The sequence below is a fragment of the Pelodiscus sinensis genome, chromosome 1 (genome assembly GCF_052426305.1).
Source record: "Pelodiscus sinensis isolate ZL-2025 chromosome 1, ASM5242630v1, whole genome shotgun sequence".
In the NCBI taxonomy this organism is placed as follows: Eukaryota; Metazoa; Chordata; order Testudines; family Trionychidae; genus Pelodiscus; species Pelodiscus sinensis.
The window spans coordinates 233330435-233348303 of NC_143052.1; the positions used below are offsets into that span (position 1 = coordinate 233330435).

General features: G+C 46.3%; 1 protein-coding gene across 3 annotated transcripts in view; it reads left to right on the forward strand.

Moving 5' to 3' along the window:
- Positions 1-4385: 4385 nt before the first annotated feature.
- Positions 4386-17869, forward strand: part of TMEM131 (transmembrane protein 131) — a 168115-nt gene continuing 154631 nt past the window's right edge. The window contains exon 1 of one of the 3 annotated variants that reach the window (XM_075916531.2): positions 4386-4713. In XM_075916531.2, the coding sequence (XP_075772646.1) occupies positions 4578-4713 (136 nt within the window). In that variant the 5' untranslated portion in view covers positions 4386-4577. The remainder of the gene's footprint in view (positions 4714-17869) is intronic. The other 2 variants (XM_075916529.2, XM_075916530.2) reach the window with 2 other exon arrangements.

Sequence of the window (17869 nt, forward strand, 5' to 3'; positions counted from 1 at the left end):
CACAAGAGGGCTTCTTCCTGAGAGGGAGCATTAGAGTTCTTGTGCAAGAATCCCTGATTTTCTACAGTAAAACGTCAGTTTACTTGCGCAAGAACGTGCGGCCACTGTAGACAGGCGGCATGTTTTTTGTGCAAGAGCGGCCATTTTTGCACAAGAACGCGCTAGTGTAGACACAGCCTCCGGGTCCTGAAACTGTCATAACATACCAGTCTCAAATCAGTTTGGCCAATCCAGTGTGTAAGGCCTGATATTGCAGAATTTCGGGTGTTCTGGCTCGTGTATGCATCAAAAGGTGTGCAAGTCTCTGTGACATTTGCTCCCAAACAAAGAGCTGGCACTTGAAACCACTCATCCTTCTCCAGCCTTTGCCACTTCCCCCCAAGCCCTGATCAACTGATTCTATAAACTCTGTTGTGGAGCTGCCTCAATCTCAAGAGCAAATGGTAATCCTAATCATGGTCAATCTCCTAACTAAAATTAACATTTTGTTTCACATTGCACCATCCCAACTGCCTCAGAAAACAGAAATAGCACATCTCTTTCTGGAAAATATCTTCCCCTATCATGGGCTACCAACTGATATTATGCTGGACGATGGTCTCCCGTTTCTCTCACGTTTTCCACAAGAGTTTCTATGGCTTCTCAGCATAAAGTCCCTCATGTTTTCTGCCTACTGCTTTTCTGCCTACAGCCCAATAGGCAAACAGAACAAGTCAACTGAGTTTTAGAACATTACCCATATTGTTTCTTGAATTACCACTACGACAATTGTTTTATCTGTTTCATTTTGTGGAATTCACCCTTAACAATGCAATTTATACCTTAGCACAACAACGTTCATTCTCAATTTGAGCCTGACATACCCATGAGCTCCCCAATACTTTGAGCTACAGACAGAGTTGCTCATCTGTACCAAGAACACCAAAAGCTCAAGGAGCAATTGAGATCCATAGAAGAAACTTACAAACACCATGCTCTCCAAGTCATCAGGCCTCTTTCAACATAGATGTGAGGGATGAGGTGAAGTGCAGTGATGATTTAACCTGGTAATATTCCAAATAAAAATCTCCCAAAACATTCTTGTCACTTCACATTGACTCTGCAGACACAATAAATGCCCCAGAATCAAAAGGGGCTAACCTGGGATTAGACCCCTTTGAGTTCCTGAATCTTTTTCAGTTTCTAAAAATGATATGTTTTTAAGAATTTCAACCTTAACAAGGGAAGAGTTAAAAATGCTGTAGTGGTGAGGAACTGAAGGGTTATGGACACATATGGTCATATGGAATTTTTCACTCTACGTTTGCCCAGGTCAGCAGTTAATAAAAGCTGTTCTGTGACCCACTTAATGTGACAAGACTGATTGTCTCAGACCTGTTCTTAGAAGAGAAGGCCAACATGAAAGTCATGACCAAACGCTGCTGCCTTCTTGGCAGTCTTAGCATTTAAAACCATAGAATTGTCTAAATGTGCACGGAGACCAAATTTCTTGTCCAATCTTGTTGTATTGTTTATGCATGTGCTGTACGTACCCCAGGGATAAATATTCTTATATTGACATTACACCTAGCATCCCACTGTATTTCAAATTTGCATCACAAAATTTCAAACGTGATGTTTTAGTGCAGCAATGGCCAACCCACGGCTCGCATGAGCTGCATGCTCCTCAGAAAGAAAAAATTTGCAGCTCCTGACGGAACCAGGATGGAACCCGGAACTGTTCAGGTCATGGCCGGGCCACTCTCAGTGTGCTCACGGCCCGTACCATTCTGTTCACAGCCACCAGCGCACCGCATCATCATATCCTACACATGCAGGCCAGGTCGCAGTCAGAATCCCAGCCTGCACGTGCTAGCAGCCAGCACTGAGTGCAGGCAGCAGCTCCGGCAGCGGTGAGGGCTTTGGGACCTGGGCATAAGGTGGAGGAGGGAGGGAAGGGAATTGGATTAGAGCGGGGGAGAGATGCCTGGCTCTGGAGAAGGGGAGGGGAGGGCAGGGGGATCAGGTTGGGGTGTGTGTGCATGGCATCCTGGCCAGCACATGCTCAAAGCCAGCTGCTCAGCGCACACACCCAGCGATTGTAGGAAGATGCGTGTAGTGGCAGCAGCTCCAGGACCCAGGCATAAGGTGGGGGGGGGGGAGGGGATTGGGTTAGAGTGGGGAGAGGAGGTGTCTGGCTCTGGGGAAGGAGAGGGGAGGGGGATTGGATTAGAGTGGGGTGGAGGGGGGCCTGGCTCTGAGGGATGAGGGGATGGGGATTGAGTTAGAGCGGGTGGGGGGGGAGTAGGAATCCTGGTACTGCATGCCAGCTCCAAATTCTCAGGAAGCATGCGGCTGTCGTGGACAGCAAAGGAAGAGCACGTGCTTCCTGAGAAGCTGAAGCTGGCATGAAGTCCCCAGACTCCTACACACGCACACACACACCCTGCACAGGCAGGCAGCCATGGGAAGGAAGTCCCCGGCTGAGCAACAGACCCGGTGTTTCAGGAAGCGCGCCAGCTGTTTATGAAAAGAGAAGGAAGGAGAGGGGAGGGGAAGAGTAGCCCGTGTGCTTCCTGAGACCCGAGATCCCCAGGTACCAGTCAAGCTGTCCCTGTCCCTTCCCCCTGGCCAGATCCTCCCAGCAGCATCCTGTCCCCTGCCCTAGCACCCTGCCCAAGCACCTTGCCCCTGCTGCACCAGCACGGTTGGGGCCACATTAGTGAGGCTTGGGGTTTTATGGAGGGGTTGTTTTTTGCATCTCACTTGTGTGGCCCCGACTGACTTTTCTGTGGGACAGTGACCCCGACTCAAAACAGGTTTCCCGCCCCTCTCAAAAATAAAGACAATGCTGAAACATGTTGTGTTTGATATAATATTTTATTTAAAAATGAAGCATGGCCAACAAGCCACCAATTGGGGCCACACCCCCATCTGTTTGTAGCATCTTGACACTCCTACACCCCCCCCCCCCCCCCGAGACCCCAAACCTGAGCCTATCATACACTGGAATCCCCTGTCCCGAGTCTCTCTCATCCCCAATCTCCTGCACCCCCCATATCTCCAGTCTTCTGCCACTACACTCCTGCACCATCCATAACACAAATCTGTGTCCTGAGCCCATCATACTCCCAGCTTCCTTGCCCTGAGCCCCTCATGTACCCCAGCTCAAACTCCTGCACCCTCACAGCCACAAGCCTGCAGCTTGCTCAGCACCCCAACCCTCTAGCTGACCCCAACACTGTCCAGCCTGGAGCCCTCCTCCCTGGGACAACGTACCAGCACCCTGGTGTGGCTTTTTTTTTTTGCTCAACAACTTTCCCCTTTGTGGCTCTTCGCATTCTGTCCACCGCTATTTTGTCTCTTTGTCTCTAATGGGTTGGCCACCCCTGTTATAGTGGCATGAGTGTTGCTCACACTTATTGAAAAAGGAATGCAAGATCTCGTCTCTCATGCACTACACCATGGGTTCCCAAACTGGAGGACATGCCCCCCGGGGTGTGTGTGAAGAAATTCCAGGGGAGGCACGGGACGACAGCCCCCTTCCCCCCGTTAATTCCCCACCCCCCAAGTTTTGCTGCTATTTTTGTCCTTTGGCCCTGGGGGTCAGTTCCTTTTTTTTTCCTCAACAAATTTTGCTCGGGGGGGGGGGGGGGTTACTCAAAAATCAAAAAGGGGGCATGATGCCAAAAAGTTTGGGAACCACTGCACTACACTGTGTTCTTACCTTCCCAAAGGGAAGGTTAATTCCCTCCTTGTTCTCATTTTATTGCTCACATACATAAGAAGTACCACGTCATGCAGTCAGGGGGAAAGGACAATTTGCTCCCATGCCGTGAGCCTACGCCCTGTCCACACATGGCTGGTGGGACTCACACGTTCAGTACTGTCCCTAGTCAGACAGAGCTTGTAGCCTTTGGGGCTCTCAAGGCAGCCGCAGTTAAACCAGGAGGGGGACAATAGGCTGGGGTGGGAAAGACACAACATCGAGAGGCTCTCCTTCCCCGTAGGAAGCGGCCTCCCAGGCCTGCAGGGGTCTCTGCGCTGAGCCTCCCTCCGTTCGTTCATTCATTCGTCCGTCCCCCCTCCCCCTCAAGCTCTAGCAAGAAGTTCAGGAGGCCGGAATATAGAATGTCCCAATGCACCATGGAGAACGGCCAGCAGCAGGGCTAGAGCGTCGAGGTCTATATGGCGTGTGCCTCCGCCGCCATCTTGGATCCGGGCACGAAGGCCCAGGTTCACCGCACCGCCTCCCCCACAGGTCTGCGTCGCAAAGGGCTGGAGTGTCACCGCCAATCATTTCACGGCAGCGGGGAGGAGTCGACTGTTTCCGGGAGGCATGAGCCGCTCCGCAGCGTGTCGCGCCTCCCCTGCCCTCACCTAAGATGGAGGCTCCTCCCCCTGCTGCGGCCCTTTCCCAGCGCGGCGGGGGCGGCACCGGGCCCGCCCCCTGCTCGGGTGGGTGGGGGCGTGTGCGCGCCAGGCGCCCGCCCGCCCCGGCCGTGACTGACACTCGCACGCGCCCCGAGACGCAGAGAGCCCGGAGCCCGGTTCGCAGGGCCCCGCCGAGACGCAGACCCCGCGGCGGCGGCAGCGCGATGACGGCCAGGCGGGCGGCAGCGGCCCGTGGCCCAGGCTCTGCCTTCCCGGCGCCCGCCGCCGCCCCCCGGCTCGGAGCAGCGCTGCGGCTGCTGGTGGCGCTGATCGCGCACACGGCCCGGGCCGAGCAGGAAGGTGAGAGGCGCCGCCGTGCCCCTCCCGCCGCTACCTTTGGGGCCTGGCCGCGGAGCGGGGACCCGAGCCCGGCAGCCTGCGCCGGGCCCGGGCGGGGGAGCGGCCCCGGGACTGGCGGTTGCTCGGGGGCTGCGGGGACCCGCCGCGCTCGTGCCGCGGGCGGCAGCTGAGCCGGGGAAGCGGCTTTCCGGCCCCGCTCCGGCCTGAACGAGCCTCTGTGTCCGGGCCGCTCCCCCCCCCTTCGGCCGGGCCCCTGTGCGGGAAGGGGGGTCCCCTCGCTTCTTCTCGCGGCCGCGCTGCGGGCAGGGCGCCCGGCGCTGCCAGCTCACAGGTCGGGGCTGGTCTCCCGGCCGCCCTTCCCGGGCTGTCACTGCCGGCCTGACGCGCCCGGTCTGGGCCCGGGGCCAAACTTCGGGCCGGGGGGCTGGGTGCGGGAAGAACGGGTCAGGGCTGGCTGCTGGGGCTTAGCCCTAGGTTTTCGGAAAGTAGCTGCCATTGGGGTGAACTTGCAAATGGGCTTCACATCGGGACTTGCCCCGAGGCAGCGGCAGGGGGAAGCTGGTGCTGCTTCGTAAAACACCTTCCCCTGCGGGTGCTTCCCCGTGCTTAAGTTCGAAGGCAGGTGGCTGTTGTACGATTGTTTTCCATAGTTACCTCCCTTACACACGGGCTGCTCCAATAAGAGATTAACCCCCCCTTAGGACTTTTGACAGGCTGAGCCTAGTCCCTGTGTAAGGTAGAGATTAATTTTGGCAAGTTGGGTTGAAATCCAGAAAAGGATTTTTACGTTTGGTGTATTAAAACTCCTCTAGCACTCTTTTTTTTTTCTGGCTCACTTTACTTTTTAAGATAGTTGACCAGAAATGCTACATTTGTTGAAGTTGCTGAGATGTGCCTTCTAGTATTGTAGAATAGGTAAAATGTAAGTGTGTCTTTAAGGGTACAAAAAGCAACATTTAAATATCAGTGTTATTGTTTATAATATGTGCTGGTTTATATGATGAAGCAATTTCTGTATTAAGCAAGAAGTGGAGATCCACATACAAGAGACAGAACAGAAATCTGTCTGAATTGAAGTCCAGAAAAAGGGAGACCGGTAGGGAACTGGGAAGTACGAGGAGGAGGGGAGACAGATGTCCTGGAGACATAGTCTCCAGTTTTGAAGTGAGGAGAGAGCAGCACAGGTTTTTCTACTGGAAAAGGGAGGATATATACACAAATATCAGAATATATTTAGTTAAACTTCCATTTTCTAATAAAAGAATCAGTTCTTCTAATAATTACCTAATTTGTTTTTGTAGATTTTTAAGGTGGCACTGTTAAGGTGTATGATAGTGACAGAATCACAGCAGAGAGCTGGGTACCTTTATTGTTCAATAAGACTGTGGTGTTTTCTCAGTCATTGGTAGTTCAAATTTTGAAGCTTCCAAAATGTAGTAATTTTCATGCCTGATATTTAATTATAACCCTTCTGGTATATGTTAACTCATATGTATCTAGTCAGCTCTTCATGGAAGTAATTTCCAAATATAACACCATTGATCTGTGCTGTAGAGTTAGCGCCACCTTAAGATCGCTGTTTTATGTTGACTCTTTAGAAGGGCAGTTACCTTCATTCATTGGGCAATTCTGTATTGACATTCTCTGAGAAACAAATGCGATCCAAGACTCAACACCAAAGTTTGAGCAGGTGCAATTGAGCTCTTTTAAAAATGTGATTTAGTTTTGTGAATTGTTAAATGCACTTTTATCTATATATCTTTTGCCTGTATATTTATCCCAGCCATACTTTGGCCATCTCCACAGCGTGAATTGGACATCCATGCTCTAGAAGACTCCTTTTGTGATTTGTGATGTGCCTGGGTTGGAAACCTTGGATAATGTGAATAGTGAAGCTTTAAAGCAGATGTGGGGAACTTCTTTTGGGTTGGAGGCTGCTGGCCCACAGAAAGATTAGTTGGGGACTGCACAAAAGTGAGAAGTAAAATCCTCACTGATGTGGCCCTTGACTGAAAAGCACTTAGATACTATGGGCCTCCCTAGGCTTTGGAGTGGGGCCAGTAATGAGGGGTTCAGTGTGTGGGAGGGGGCTCCCAGGAAGTGGATTTGGGGTGAGGGGTCTAGGTGGAGGGGGTGCAGGAGCAGGGAAGTGCAGAAGTGGGCTGAATGTGAAGGTCTTAGAGGGAGGTGTAGGGTGCAGAGCCAAGTGGGATTCGGGGGTCTGGTCAGGAGAGGAATGCAGAAGCGGGGTGGGGTCTGAGCGATGGGGGGAGGGGCACTTATCTGGCACAGCTCCCTGGGGATGCACATGGCTCCATGTCCCTTGCCATGCCTATGGTACTGCCTCCTGCCCCCCGCTGCTTCTATTGGTTTTCTACTCTACTGCCATATGGATTTTTCAAGGTAATTTGATATTTTCTAGATTTTGGGTACTAACCAGTCAAGATCTAAAACCTGACAATGTAGAGAAGTGGTTCTAGTCCTTGCTGTCAGTATAAGTCTCTTGTAGGGATGTAAAGTCTTTTTAACTGGTTAAGTGCTTAACTGGGATCTCACTGGCGGGGGGGGGGGGGGCAGCTCCAGCTTGACCAGAACACCATGTCACAAGCTGCTTCAGCCAGACCAAGCCTGCATCACCGGCTGCTTTAGCCAGGCTTGGGCTCCGGGCTTACTGGTTACATCTCTAGTGTCTGAAATTTGTGCCTAATGGAACGTTATGTAAGTCTAAATAGGGACATGTTCAGGAAGAGTTTTAATTTTGCTTTCTAGCAGCTCATCTGGAACCTCTGCCACTCAGCTATTGATAGCATTTTCCTCATCTTCAACTTGTACAATTGTTGTGTATTTGTTCTCTTTGTATTCAATATAGAACTTTATACAAAATGCTGAGCGTGGAGAACAACTTTCCAGAATAATGCAGCACAAAATCCCTTCATTGCAAACTGGGCAACTGACAAATGGGCAACTTACTCAGTTAGCTTCTGATAGCCCTTTTACCTGTCATATCACAAGACTGGAGCAGAGAGAGCAAGAGTATTAGAGTGACTTAGTCCCTGACAATATAACTCTTAAAGATATTCTTTAGTGCTCATATTGGAACAGGTTTTATTTAAATAAACCTAATAGCTGACATGTCAGCATGAGCAAATAATATCTTTGACTTATACTCTTCTTATACTTTTGATATTTATCTTTGCCATAAATAGGCAACTGGACATAAATGGTAGTTAAGATTGTCTGTACTGGGATCCAGAAAATCCTCTTCTGTTTTCAGTTATGCTGAAAGCTTCCTATGTGACATTGGACAAGTCTCTGTCTCTCTGCTTTTGTTAACCTTTATAAAACAGGAAAAATAATACTTCCCTACATGATAGGAGTATCAGATAAATTCATTAGTATTGGTAAGCTGCTCAGGTACTACAGTGAGTACCATAGGGGAAAAGACTATATAATATTAAAAAAAATAAGTCTTTTCATTCCTTATTTTGCTTTCAAAATTAACGTAAGGTACAGTAAAGTAAATTTATTTTAACATTCAAGTTGTGGCCATGAAAGTCCTAAATGTAATTTGATATAGCAACCTCAGCATTGAACTCAAAGATGCTTATTCTATTATACTGAATTAACACATGAAAATAATAAACATGAAGCAAGCAACTGTTAATGAAGCAGAAGTGATAAATGTTTACCTTGTCATTGAGAAATTGTAGATAATTGAGAAGCTAAGTGACTTGTGCTAAATCTTGCTGTTTCAAGGTGTGATGAATATTATGTTCTTTCAGCTAAGGAAACTTGTCATTTCTATTGGAAAGGAGAAGTAAGCAGTTGCTGTGTTTGCTGGTCCCATTAACCATATTCTTGGACAGTTAGACAAATTAAATACAGTAGGCAGCTCTTGCACATTTCAAAGTGGAAGGACCTGCATAGAGCTCAGAGTCAGTGGGACTTGCTGCTGGCCCCTGGCTGCATTCAGCCTTCCAGCTTCGAAATGTACAAGGAGTCCCCAGCTGTGGCTCTTGTGCATTTCAAAGTGGAAGCACCTACATGGAGCCTGGGATCAGCGGGAGACTCAGTCTTCCACTGAACCCGGGTTCCATGTGGTGCTGCCAGTTGGAAATGCCATGCAGAGCCGGGATTAGCTGGGGAGTCGCCCAGCCGACCCTGGGCTCTGCGCGCTTTGAAATGCCGCACTGGAACCTGGTATCAGCTGGAGAGTCCCCAGCTGATCCCGGGCTCTGCTTGGCATTTCAAAGCGACAGCACTGTACAGAGCCCCGGGATCAGCTGGGGACTTGCCAGCTGACTCCAGGTTCTGTGGAAATGCCGTAGGGAGTCCTCATCTCACCCCGGGCTCTGTGCGGCGCTGTTGCTTTGAAATTCTGCAGCAGTGTTTCAAAGGGTCAGTGCCGCACAGAGCCCAGAATAAGCTGTGTGGTGCTGCCGCTTTGGAGTACCCCTTCTCTCCCCCCCCCCCTTTTGCTGCCTCTGTCTGATAGAGACAGCAGTGGTGGGAGAGGGAATCGACTAGTCAACTCAGGGCTGGATTAAGACCTTGAGAGGTCCTAAGCACTGAAAAGATTATGGTGCCCCCCCCCATATATAATCCAAAATAAAAACAATACTATACCATAACATCTCTTTTGTGCCCCTGCTTTGCTGGTGCCCTAAGCATGTGCTTAGTCTGTCTATTGGGTAATCCAACCCTGAGTCAACTTGACTATAAGCATTTGCTTATCGAATAGTCGACAAGTCCTTAACATCCTTAACCCCTAGTTTTTGTATTGTGGGAATAAGTAATTAACTTTTTCTTACTCACTTTTTCCACACCAGTCATGATTTTATAGATTTCAATCATATCCCTCCTTAGTTTCCTCTTTTCTAAGCTGAAAAGTCCAAGTCTTTTTAATCTCTCTTCATATGGGACCCATTCAAACCTGTAATCATTTTTGTTGCCCTTTTCTGAACCTTTTACAGTGCCAATATATCTTTTTTGAGATGAGCAACCACATCTGTATGCAATATTCAAAATGTGGATGTACAATGATTTTATGTAGAGGCAATAAGATAGTCTCTGTTGTATTCTCTATTCCCTTTTTAATGATTCCTAATGTTCTATTTGCTTTTTGGACTGCTGCTGCACATTAAGTGGATGTTTTCAGAGAACCATCTACAATGACTCCAAGATCTCTCTTGAGTAGTTGTAGCTAAATTAGTCCCCATCATATTGTATGTATAGTTGAGATTATTTTTTCCAGTGTTCATTACTTTACATTTATCAACATTAAATTTCATTTGCCCTTTTATTGCCCAATCACTTAGTTTGGTGAGATCTTTTTGAAGCTCTTTGCAGTCTGCTTTGGTCTTAACTATCTTGAACAGTTTGGCATCATCTGCACATTTTGTGACTTCACTGTTTACCCCTTTCTCTAGATCATTTATAAATAAGTTGAATGGGATTGGTCCCAGTATGGACGATTGGGGGAATGCCACTAGTTACCCCTCTCCACTCTGAAAACTTACCATTTATTCCTACCCTTTGATTCCCATCTTTTAACCAGTTATCAGTCCATAAAAGGACCTTTTCTCTTATCCCATGATAACTTACTTAAGAGCCTTTGATGAGGGACTTTGTCAAAGGCTTTCTGGAAATCTAAGTAACTATATCCACTCGATCTTTGTCAAAGAACTCTAGAAGATTAGTAAGGCATGATTTCCCTTGACAGAAATCATGTTGACTTCCCCCCCACAAATTATGTTCATCTATGTGTCTGACAATTTTATTCTTTAGTATAGTTCCAACTAATTTGTCCGGTACTGACGTTAGACTTACCGGTCTGTAATTGCCAGGATCACCTCTAGAGTCCTTTTTAAATATTCATGTCACCTTAGCTATCTTCCAGTCATTCGGTACAGAAGCTGATTTAAGGGATACATTACGAACCAGAGTTAATAGTTTTGCAATTTCCCATTTGAGTTCTTTCAGAACTCTTGGGAGAATACCATCTGGTCCAGGTGACTTGTGATTAAGTTTATCAATTTGTTCCAAAACCTCCTCCAATGACATCTCAATCTGGGACAATTCCTCAGATTGGTCACCTAAAAAGAATGGCTCAGGTTTGGGAATCTTCCCCAATATCCGCAGCCATGAAGGCTGAAACAAAGAATTCATTTAGCTTCTCCATAATGACTTTATCATCTTTGAGTGCTCTTTTAGCATCTCGATCGTCCAAGGAGCCCCATAGGTTGTTTAGCCGTCTTCTTGCTTCTGATGTGCTTAAGCATTTTGCTGTTACTTTAGGAGTTTTTGGCTTGCTGTTCTTCAAACTCCTCTTTGGCTTATTATATTTTTACACTTAATTTGATAGTTTATGCTCTTTTCTATTTTCCTCACTAGGATTTGACTTCCACTTTTTAAAATGTCTTTCTGTCACTGCTTTTTTTTACTTGGTTGTTAAGCCACAGCTGCCCACTTTTGGTTCTCTTACTGTGTATTTTAATGTGGGGTACACATATAAGTTATATTATATATTGTATTAAGTTGCACCTTGCACTTCAATCCCCTGTTTCAGGTCACAATCCCATGCTTCATTCAAACTCTATTCCAGACCCCACACCACCTCCTGTACTCGAGTCACCTACCTCAAGCTCCCTTCTGTACCTAACCTCCATTCCATTCCTTACACTACTTCTGTTAATAACATGGAAGAATGCATACCTAGACCACTTACCAAATTCTTGGATTGGTCCCCCAGAGCAAAAATTGACCATTTCTGCCTTAGAACCTCATTTGGTGCTTCAAATACTACAGCAAGGGCAGTGGTTTCAGCTATTACAATAAGTCAATATACCTGGCTCACATTATGGCTACACTAGCACTTCTGTCTGTATACCTTTTTTTGTCATTCAGAGGTGTGAAAAACATATCCCTGAGTGACATAATCTACACCAACAGGTGCATTGGTGTAGACAATGCTATGTGTGCCCAAGAAGCTCTCCCACCCACAAAATTACTGTTCACTGGAGGTGGTTTAATTATATTGAGGGGAGAGCTCTCTTCCTCTCAGCGTAGAGCAGCTACATGTGAGATCATACAGCTGCATTGGTACAGTTGTGCTGCTCTAACATTTCTAGTGTAAACATGGCCTTAGAGTCCCATCTTCCACCTGAAACCTGAGCATATGTGGAAGAATTTCCATTCGTAAGTGATAGCTTGCTCAATGCAAGGACTGTTATCCTAGAGAAGATTAGGTGCTAGATAAGAAGCTTGTTTGCTAGGGGTTTATTTATCCTTAAGGAGAAGGTTTGGAATTTGTCTTTAATTATTGTATCCTGCAGAACACTTCATCAGTTTGTATTTCATACAAAGATGCTATTATTTGTGCAAACAACTTCCAGTTCAAGAGCAGCAGAGGTAAAAAGAGCATCAAGCAAATAAGACAGACAAATCATACCCTTTTCATCTGTGTCAGGCCACAGGTGTGACATGAGGAGTTAGCGCTGCAAAGCAGTCTTCCACATTTTTGAGAATCAGTTTTCTCCCTCCAATAATTGAGGTTGTATCCATACAGATAAGTGGATCCTGGAAGTAGTACAAAGAGGCTGTCCCATATAATTTGACACCAAAGCTTCACTTCTTATCTCATCGGGAATCCCTTTATGACTACTCTTTTTTGCAGTAATAGTCATAGAGGAAGTTCCTAGGAAAATCCGAGGAAAGGTATGCTTTGGAATCAAAGTATCAGAAAGCACCTTAAACCAGACAGCTCTCCTCTCCTTCATCAGAAAGTTCAAAAATTGTTCATGCTGATTCTGTCATTTATAATTCTGTCTCTCCCCTGCCCTGTGTTGAGCTTTCTATTTAAAAAGGGGTTCATATCCCCATGTCTCTCTGGCTTTCAGACTGCAAATACCTTTGCTTCTTTGTGGGAAGGAATTGAGGAGGATGACTATTAGGTTAGAATCGTTCCATATGATCTCTTATCACCTTGTAGTGAGGCGGAGTAGCTGCCCACTGACCCAGAGGGAGAAGAGCTCCTCTGTGAGCCCTTTTGGGCAGAGCCTGACTCCACCCACTCACCTGACAGGAAGTCAGGGAGTATGGCTGGCAGTATAAAAAGCCAGCCCAGGAGCTCAGTTGGGCCCAAGATGCCAGAGGAACCAAATATATGCCCTGTGCTCCCAAGCTGGGAGGCTGCTGAGAGCTTGCAGGAGAATGAGGACTTGGCCTGGACCACTGGGACCCCAAATGGACTTTCCCTGGGAGGAACTTCAATATCTGTCAGAGCTGTCAAACCGTAACACCCCAGAGGACCTGCAGGCCCAAGGATGTGCAGAGGGGGAAAATGGAAAAAGCCCAGATATAGCCGACAGTAAACTGGCCAATCCAGAGCACTAGTCAGTGTGTTGCGGTGAGGATCCCCCTGACCCAGCAGCAGGCTGTTCTGTGCTATTAGGGCCCTGGGCTGGGACGCAGTAGAGCAGGTGGGCCTGTGTCCCCCCTGTCACCCAACCACTGAATGGCAGTCTTCCCTCTGTCACTTCAGGCTAACTGCTTGTGCTTGCTGGACCACTGCTGGAACAAGGAGACTTGATTGCTTGTTTACCACACTGTCAACTACTAACTGTATAGACTGACTGTTAGTTCGCCATTCTGCCCTGCACCAGGCTGGGCCACTATTTGCCATCCCGCCCTGACCTTGGTCTGGGGCCGCATAGAGCCTGGACCGTTGGCTCAGCCCGAGTGTCAGCCTGAGACCCTGGACTAGAGTTGACAGCTGTGAAGAAGGCAGTTGTTCCACTAACTATTGCTCTGGTTTGACCACAGGCCCGAGGGTAACAACTACAGGAACTCAGTGGACTGAGGTGGAGTGGCTGCTCACTGACCCAGAGGGGAAGTGCCCCTCCAAGCCCTGGCAGGCTGCACACCTATTGTATGTTTACAAAATATTTAATCGTGGTAGCAGTATCTAAGATAAGGTATACATGAATAACTTATGACAGTCACATAAAAACGTTATGAGAGCTTGTCCAGTTATATGATTAGCACTTGTTTCCATTTGGACAAACTGGATTTGGGAATAAATTACCAAAAAGAAGAAAAATCTCACTAGATTCCTACTAAAAAAAAAATCCCCTTCATTGGGAAAGATCTGACTTTACAAATAGGTAGAGCCTTCCTACCAGAAGGAAGAATACTGAAAATTCAGTCAGCTATACTCAGATCTCAAGAATTCTTACTGGATAGTAATGTTATTCTCCAGTCTGGTGGACTTCCCAGGCTGTTGTATATACAGATCCCATCCCATGCTTGACTCAAGATGAAATTTGTCAGCAAAACACGATCTCCTGAAGCTCAGTCATATTCTCAAAGTTGACTCCCCACCAGAGAAGGAGCACAGTGTCCTGAGAGAGCATTCGATCCCCTTGCTTCATCTACAAGTATCACATTCAGTGCCTCCAACTTTTGGAGAGGAGCTTATTTTAACATCTTAATTCATAGTTATTGGGACTGTAGGGAGAAGTTGCATACTAACATACTACTTTTGAGTGCAGTTTAATGGACTGTCAAGGCTTTCCTTCCTCAGTGGCAAGGCATAGTAGTCTAACTTGTTACAAATAACACAAAAGCAGTGTCCTATGAAAAGAAGCAGTGTAGTTAATTCCATTAATCTGTGCATGCAGAGACATTCTAATACTATGGAACCGGTGTATCGTCACCGTTTACCGCAGAGCCCTACGTCAGGTGGGCAAAAACAACAAATTGACAGGTCAAATAAGCAGGGACAGAAGAAAATAGAGCACGAGTGGTCTGTGAACATATCAAAAGATGCGTCGAGGGTTGCCGAGTTGGTCTGTACAGGATTAACTGAAACAACAAATGGTTTGGCAGCACTTTATAGACTAACAGCACATAGATGGTGGTATGAGCTTTCGTGGGCACAGCCCACTTCTTCAGATGACCAGAGCCCACAAAAGCTTATGATACCATCTACATATGGTGTTAGTCTATAAAGTGCTACCAGACCATTTGTTGTTGTTTTTTAAGTACATCAGAAGATGACATTTTTGCTCTCTGTGTTACCTGTAAATAGAACTGTTTGCAGAGAAAGCACAATATCAAGTGTCAAAGTTCTCTTTGAGAGCTGGAAAGCATTCCATTTCAAATGCATTTCTACTCAACTGACTTTCTCTCATCCAAGAGTAACAAAGAACGTGTAAGGCAAGACAACCAATAAGAATATAGTTATGACAGTGGTTTTCAAACTTCCTTCATCTTTCCAGAAGACTGTGTTACTTATGTATCACTGTAGTACCCAGGAACCCCAATTATTAACTAGGACCTCATTGTTCTGGATGCTGGACAAACATAGAACTAAAAGATTCTCTTTTTCCCTATCACCAGGGCTCGACAAATCAGTGAATCTGCTCGCCCGTGGCGAGATTTCAGCTGGTCGCCCTGTTCACCGGCAGTGCATGCATGCGCAGTGCGGGTCTTGTGCATGCACAGTGTGGGGCTGGCGAGTAGATTTCGCTGCAGTTTGTCAAGCCCTGCCTATCACCATAGACCTGTTATCTCAGAACAGCGATATTTATCACGCCACACTTCCATTCAGTACACCTGATAGCGTGGGGCATAGGACTTCTGTAGATCTGCCAGTTCTGTTGACATGTCTTGATTGTTTCAGGAAATCAGCTAACAAGGTCTATGACTTCAAGTGGAAAAGGCTTACAGTTCAGGTATCCAATAACATACTCACAGCTTCAGCTACAACCCAGCCTCTTATTACTTAGCTTGAAATTTTCTGATCTCCGCTTCTTGTTTGTGAAAATTCATTTAGCTCTGTGCTTACTGCGTACTAATTGATAACAGGACTGTATTTACTCATGGCACAGTAAAGAGATTTATAAAAGGCCTAGTAAACATCTATCCTCCAGTCAAAGGTTCAGTTCCGTCATGAGATTTTAATTTAGTGCTTACTCAATTTATGAAACTGCCCTTTGAGCCTCTGAATGTTCACTGTTTATCAATCAAAACAGCATTAATAATAGTCATAGCATCTGCCAGAAGAGTAAGCAAACTACATGCTGATGACTGATGTGCCCTTCACAATTTTTTACAAAGCCAAAGTTATTTCCATCCCACACTAAATTCTTGCCTAAAGTGGTAATTGATTTTCATCCCAACTAATCATTTATCAATATTCCTTCCTAGACCTCATGCAAACACCCACATACCAAATACTAACCGTCTTTCACATAACTAGAACCAAAGCGTTTTAAAAGATCACCAAATCTTCATTTTTGAAGTAATGGCCTAACTTTTATTTTGTAACTATCTATGGGGGTTATGCTATGCAGTGAACAGAACTACAAATTGCCTCTGTTCCTCTCCCCTTTTCAGATACGGATTAGAATACATTCCACAAGAGCAAAAATGGCCTCCATGACTTGCCAAAGGCATATTCCCGTTGTAGAAATCTGCAGAGCTACAACACAGCTTTAGTGATGTGTATACAAAATTCTGTGCATTACACCAGAGATGGGCAAATACTAGCCCATGGACCAGATACAATCTGCCGTGGTGAGCTCTTGGCAGGTTCCCATTGCTGTATTTACCTGCACGGCCTCAGGTACTGGTGATTGGAGCAGGGATGGGGGCCTAGGGGAAAGGGTGAGCGTGGAGGCAGAGCAGGGATGGGGAAAACCAGGTTAGGGGGTTTGTCCTGACCTCTGTAACGTATGCACCACAAGGTTACTCCTGTGCCCTATAGAGATGACTCTGCTGGGTGCAGCCCACCATAGAGATGTAAAAGGTTTACCTGTGGAGACTGCTTCAGTGTCATGGGGGTCCGCTGTGGACAGGAGCTGCTCCAGAAGAGCTGATGTGCTACTAATAGTGTGTAAGAAGGAAAAAGCTAGATCCTTGTGTCAATACACAATGTATATCCACAGAGCTGCAGCACTCTAGTGACAGTGTGTGAGACTAGCAGGGTCACAGCCAGCAATTGGGCCAGGAATCACACTGGCAAAAGCAGCAACATATTGGACTGCTGCTCACAGGATCTAGCTCCTAGTCTGGGTGCTGCTATGCAGCCTCCAGCCGGCCTACTGGGATGGGCACCAGACCAGTGACTGTCCCTGGTCACACTAGTGTGTGCATGCAGCTCGCATGCTCCTGGATAGGAGTTCCGTCCACACTGTACCTTTGAGTTCTTATGGGTATTGTTGGTAATCTGTGCATTGGAACAAAAGATCTTGTAAGCATGGGTAACCTTCATGAAAGCACTTAATCTCTTTTCACTAGTATGCATACATATTTTTGAACTGTTTTTTGTCCAGCATATCATATTAGTAAAATTTTTTGCTCTTTTGAAAGAGAAATCTTGGCATGCTTTTTCTAGCTTTTAAAAAGTGACAGGTTCCTTAGACTATGCCCATTTCAACAATGTCAGGATTATTAAAGCAAACAACCCTCCATCCACCTCTTCTTCCTCTCCCTCCCTTCCCCCTGCTGCAAAGCTAAGCTAAACTAAAAGTGGAAGAGACAAGTGTCCAGCTATAGGAAAAAGAAATCATGTAACAACTCACAGAAAGCACTAACTGAAGAGCTGCTGTATAAAAAGGAATAGCCAAGGGTGTCTGTCAGGATCTTTGTCTCAATATTTTCCTGTCTTGAGTTTTAAAACTAATATGTACACATTTTGATAATTCAGGACAAAACAAATGCATTGTTCTTGGTCAACAAAAGTTACTTTTTCAATTTATTGTAATGTTTGCACTTAAAAAAAAAAAGAGTCCTAGTTGGTGCACTTTTAGCATTATATTAAATCTCTACTTCAGTTTTAGGCTACGGTTTAACTGTCACTCATTACTTTCCATGTGAATGTTAGCCCTTTGCTAGGAAAGGAGGCAGAAACAGGTTAGATGTTTAAGGTGGTGCTGATAGAGAAGTGAAAAGAGCAAATGAAAGTTTGACATGTTGTTAGTCCAGTTCCCCATGGATGTTTTGCAGGGGGTCTGTGCTGCTCTCTTACATATCTATTTATAATCTTAGCCATGATGGTTTTATCTAGACTCCCTATAGAGAAGATCTTATTTTCTCTGTGCGTGATCCACTGTAAAAGAAGAAAGTAAGTCTACTTTCAACGCTATTTTCT